General features: G+C 37.8%; 1 protein-coding gene across 1 annotated transcript in view; it reads left to right on the plus strand.

Moving 5' to 3' along the window:
• The window catches only part of GRIN2A (glutamate ionotropic receptor NMDA type subunit 2A), a 466,205-nt gene that overhangs the window by 424,008 nt on the left and 36,197 nt on the right, over window positions 1-6,000 (plus strand). Inside the window, exon 10 of the mRNA XM_027839475.1 lies at window positions 3,445-3,632. Coding sequence (XP_027695276.1) covers window positions 3,445-3,632 — 188 coding nt within the window. The remainder of the gene's footprint in view (window positions 1-3,444; window positions 3,633-6,000) is intronic.

Below are 6,000 nucleotides of genomic sequence, written 5' to 3' on the forward strand. Positions count from 1 at the left end.
CATTTCAGTTTTCTAGGCCTCAATTCCTTCATCTAAAAAAATCAGAGGGATGAAAACAGAGAGAAAAACCCTGACTCAGGATTCAGAAGACCTGGATTTCAAACATACATCTTATGCTTACTATTTGTGTGACCATGGACTTAACCTCTCTGGGTCTCAGTTTCTTCATCTGTAAAATGAAATGATGGAACTAGATATCAATCTTAAATCTGTGATCCTATGATCCTGATTTTATATATGGTAGAGTGCTGGATTCAAAGTCAGAGGATCTATATTCAAATCTTGACTCCCACCCTTCCTATCTGTGACCTCAGGCAGGACACTTAAACTTTTTGAATTTCATTGTCTTCGTTTGTAAAATAAAAGTGTCATACTAAATGACCTATGTTCTGGTCTGAGCCTGATTCCAACCAGACCCCTGATAGTTTAAATTCAATATTGGAACAAATTTAGACTCTCCTAAGTTAATGAGATTTGCTTAGTCATAGAAGGAGAAAGATGTTGAAGAAGTATAGACATTGAAGACATTGAGTTGTTTCACTTGAATGAAGCTCCTTTGCCTGATTACCCATTGTACTCTACCAGACAAACTTTTAAGAGCACTGCTTCCTCATCCCCTGACCCTTATGGTTGCTTTTTACTTAGGTGATGAGGAAAAGGCATAAATAATCTGAACCCTTAGTCTCTTGAGCCAACTGAGTCTTGAGAAATGCCTCAGTACCATTTTAGGAAAAAAACTAGTCTAACCTACATCGGGGGGGGATAAAATACAACCTCTGAATTCCTTACCAGTTTTAAATCCATGATATGATGATCATACAACAGCTGATGTCCCTTCAAGCTCTAAATTTATGGTTCTATGAGCTTATGGTCATGTGAACAGTTATTAAATGTTTCTTAAATGTCCAGAACAGGCCCTTTCCCAAAGTCAAGCTGCAAATATGCTTAGATCAGTGTTAAATAAACACATAGCCTTCCAAAAAAACTATTTAAAGGGGACAACATTCATTTGAATGAATAAATTGCATTCCCTTACAGTCATAACTTGTAGGCACAGACACTTTGTTATTATTTGATGGGCTCAGAAAACTAGGTAAATAACTCTGTGATATCCCATAATTACTCTTCTTGTTCATCTCTAATATTATCTATATAGAACAATGTTACCAGCTGGGAAGGTTGAGTCTGGGGTTGCCATTCCTACTCTTATATATAAGTATTACTGTTGACTTGCCCATCCTGTGGCATGACTATAATTTTTTGGACCAGAAATGACAGTTCCTTCTAGAATTGCCTCCTAAGCCTTACTGTCTTGGTACTTTTTTGAATCTTCATATATTTATCAGGAAAACATCTTATTCTTCCTCTTCCTTTGACTGATATCAGCAAAAGATGGGTTGTCAAGGAACTATGTTCTGATTTGCAAAAATCTATGTTAGTGCTGAAAACATCAAATTCGACTGCTAGTTTAAACCAGAATCTATTTTCATTTGTTCATTACAAAAGTTTATTTTTCATTCTGCCATATTCCATCATTGTGGGTAGATTAATAGGCAGGGGAAAGGTTTAAGACCCTAGATAGACAGATAAAACATTTATTAAATACTTACTATAAATAATACAAATGTGAGGACATAAAACAATCTCTACATTAAAGGAGCTTATGTTCTAATAGGAAAAAAAAAACCAACAACAACACGAAAAGGGGAACTGGAAAAGTGAGGTTAAAAAAATAGGCACAGAAAGCTGAACCAGGAATGGCGTGAATATAGCTAAGGCCTCCTATGAAATGATGGTATTGGGAAGGGAGTCATCAGTCAGGTGTATGGTCCTCAGGGCACAAATATCTCCATAGAGGAAAGGCTGAGTACAAATATTTGGCTGGCATCTCTGTTAAAAAAGGGAAAGGGGCATTAGTTTTTCCCCTCCCCTCATACACATGCCACTCATTTCTTTTGAAGTATTATAGTGTTAGACTTGGACGTTCAGTTTAGAGGTAATTTAGTTCAATCCTCTCATTTTATAGATAAAAAAAGTTGAAGGCATAAGAGGTGACGTGGTCTGACTAAGGTCACATAGCTAGTTAATAGTTACAGGGTCAGGGGAAATCATTTCTAGTCATCCTGATCTATACCTTGCCACTGGACCCAGATGGCTCTGGAGGAGAAAGTGAGGCTCGTGACCTTGCACAGCCCTCCCTCACTTAAATCCAATTCACTTGCAAGTCATAGCATCATCTTCCTGATGTTGTGGTCCTCTTTGAGAACGAAGGACAAAAAACAACAGTCAGGACTTCAGAAGAACATAGGTCTCCTGACTCCAAGTCCCATGTGCTCTCCACTGAATCACATTTCTCTGCATTTTAGAGAATTGTCTTTTACTACTCTGATCATAGACTTAGAGTTACATAGAAATATTTGCCCCTGCATTCTTTGGTCCTAGATTGCTGTGTCTTTTAGCAGTCCCAGTCCCATCTGATTCTAGGTCCTTCAACTATTTGTGTGACCATGGACTTAACCTCTCTGGGTCTCAGTTTCTTCATCTGTAAAATGAAATGATGGAACTAGATAACAATTTTAAATCTGTGATCCTATGATCCTGATTTTATATATGGTAGAGTCACACCCAACCATAAATGATTCCTCCTTCCCATTTTTGTGAATTGCTTTCATACTGTCCTTGATTACTTGTAGTCTGGAATGATCTCTTTCTCAGTTTGAGCCAAGATGTTACTTGTGGGGCTTTAAGATAGAGACCTATAGTCATGTATCCCTATACACTCCCCAATTACCCTTGATTCCGAGCCCAGTTCCCTTTGAATTTCCAGAAAAATAAAAAGTCCATAGCTTTAGCCTTTCCAAAGAGAATGGCTTTACAGCTGTTTTTGACAGAATGTGGTATTCTTTGCTATCTCTCCACTATTTCCATTATTCACGTTTCCTCTATTGTTTTTTTTTTAATTGTCAAAAGGAGGAGAGGGGGAGATATTGATGTGGAAAAAGGACTGAGAAATCAGAAGACTCTGATTTTGTTTCCCTTAACTCTTTTAAATGCCTCTCCTTTAGTTCTCTCCCCCCCCATTCTACTGCATCTAATTGCATATGTATTACCATTTCAACTTTTTGAAATAGAAAGTCATTCACTGCTATTTTGATTGTTAAGGACATGCATTTAACAAGCCAGCAGACTTGGCTATTTACTAGTTTGAATATGTGGATCTTTTTTGTCTTTATTTAGCTGCCTTTTGTAAGTTGGAAAGCAAAGACTCTGGCTTCTATCTTCTCATTAAAAATAGATCCTTTCATGACTTGGGGATTCAGAGCCTGTGAGTCATCATCTCCAGTATCAAAGACTTGGGATGACACTCAATAGGGACCCAGCATCAAGGAGCAGAGATGGCAGCCTGGTGGTTCATGTTATCAACATGTTCCCTTTTTATTTCAGGAAGCTGGATGCTTTCATCTACGATGCTGCAGTGCTGAATTACAAGGCTGGGAGAGATGAAGGCTGCAAACTGGTGACAATTGGGAGTGGCTATATCTTTGCTACCACTGGGTATGGCATTGCCCTCCAGAAAGGCTCCCCATGGAAGAGGCAGATCGACCTGGCCCTTCTTCAGTTTGTTGGTGATGGTAGGGACTGGGCTATACCTTCCTTTGTTGTATTCTTCTTTGGGTTCTTTAGTGGTTTTTAATTGACTTCCTAATGAGTCTCTGAAGGCCTTGATAGGATATCTTTTTTTTTTTCTCAAAAAAACCGAAAGGTGCGGTGGTGTAGTACAAAGAGTTCTGAATTGGAAATGAGGAGATCCAAATTCCAGGCCAGTCTCTGCCACTAAGTAGAACTTGAATAATTGAACTAGCTCCACATTACCTCTTATGTCTTCAACTTTTTCATCTATAAAATGAGAGAATTGGACTAAATTATCTCTAAATTGAACTTCCAACTCTAAGATTATAATACTTCAAAAGAAGTATGAGTGGCATGTGCATGAGGGGAGGGGAAAAACCAATGCCCCCTCCCCTTTTTTAATAGAGATGCCAGTCAAATATTTTCTCCTTTTTGAACCTCAGTTTCCTCATTTGTGGAATGAGAGTAGGTAGTTTAAATGTAAATAATCTAAAATGAGAAGTAGATAATCTCTAAGTCTCCTTCCTTCTCAAGAACTCTTGAGTGAAGGCTTGAGGATGCATCTCCCAGCTCCCCTTCTTTGGATCACATTGGAGATTCCTTCCATGGCTGAGGTCTCTGATATGGTCATTAGTTCAAGCTAGCAGCAGAGTCTAAATAAATATCCTATGCTCTGCAGTTCAGCTGCTTGGATAACTCTTTCTTTAACTTTTCCTCCCACCTCTACATACCAGGCTCATGCATTAAATTTTCATGGCAGAAATTATAAAAATACTTAACCCATAAATTAGATAATGTATTTAACTAGCTAGCATAGGTTACTTGCCTTGTAAAGATTCTTCAAAGTGTGTCTAGAAGCTTCTAGGGGCATGATCCAATGATTGCCCATTTCCTCTGCCCCAAATCAAATTCTAAGTCACCCTTCTTGGTTGACCATTTGGTAGGTCCCATCTCACTGAAATCCTTAAACTTATTTCCCTGAGAAGCTGATAAGAGAGACATGTGTAACTTTCCAGAGTCCTTGTGTACCAAAAAGAATGAAGAAGAATAATTTAATCCCATTTCCAAAAAAGGTCTTTACCCAAGTTATGTGAGAATGAAGTTGTCTGTCCAATTCCTAAAGTCCTCAAGTGAAAAAAATTCCATACGTAGCTTCAGAACTGAATAACTACCATCATGTTTTGTCCACTGTCCTCAGAATGATGTCAACTAAACCCTTAAGGTTGTTGAGCAGAAAAAAACAAAACAAAACAAAACAAAACAAAAAGCAAAACCAGTAGTCCATTATGTAAAAGAAGGAAGATGAAGAACATAAATGTTGAGAAAGGCCACAATTTGGCTCAATGTATTTGTAGAGCATGGAAGCAGGGTAATGTACTGCTTTTGTTCAAATAGGTGCTTTTCCACCTGTAGGCCAGAAAATGGGGTTTGGAGTTTCCTGGTGGGAGGTGATGTCTTCTTGGCTCCACATGTGGAAGTCAGCTGGAGACAGGCGCATAGGAAAGGAAATGATGTTGGTACAGGGGGCATCTTAAGATAATCTTCTCCGAAAGCTGTGTCCAATTCTGAATGTCTCCCTAGGAGTAAATACATGAATTAACACAGCTGCATAAATATTTCACTTATCTTATGCTACTTCTGCAGGATTAATTATGCTCTAAAATTAGACCTGCTAAGGAGCAAAATGCCGAGCAGTAGCTAATTATTATTCATCTTCTAGAATGGAATGTTTAGCTCTTGTTATAGAGTAGCTTCATCGGACGATTATGAGTCTAATGAGTGTCAAAAGCATAAAAAAAGATTCCTAATGAGTTGTGTAAATATAACCTTTTGAGTGGAGAATTTATTTAATGGGAAAACCTCTTACACGAGGCCTGCCAGGCATCTTATATGGGATATAGGTTGCCATGTCTTGATGGGCATTACTGAGAACATTCCTTAAGTCAAGAGGCCACTTTCTTTCTCTTTACCTCAACACTTATAGCTGTGGCATATTTCAGAAGATGAGAAATATCAATGCATCCTTGTGTGACTCTTAGAAGTCAAGAGAAGCCATCAAGTATGTACTGAACCTCCTATGTGCTCATCATCAATTCATCAATAAAGATTTATTAAGTACTATGTGTTAGGCATTGTGTTGGGTGCAGGAGAGAAAGAATATGTAAAGTGAGATACAGGGAACTTGCGTACTGACTGAGAAGTCAGATGATCTACACATATTAAAAAGAAAAATAATAATATAATTCTTGTTATTGTGGGGGATACAACAGTATGAGAAACAGTGCTGACCTTTGAGAAATTTGAAGTCTTGTTGAGGAGACCAAGCTTATATATATATATATATATATATATATATATATATATATATAT

Source organism: Vombatus ursinus, unplaced genomic scaffold (genome assembly GCF_900497805.2).
Source record: "Vombatus ursinus unplaced genomic scaffold, bare-nosed wombat genome assembly UNPS02014832.1, whole genome shotgun sequence".
NCBI lineage: Eukaryota > Metazoa > Chordata > Mammalia > Diprotodontia > Vombatidae > Vombatus > Vombatus ursinus.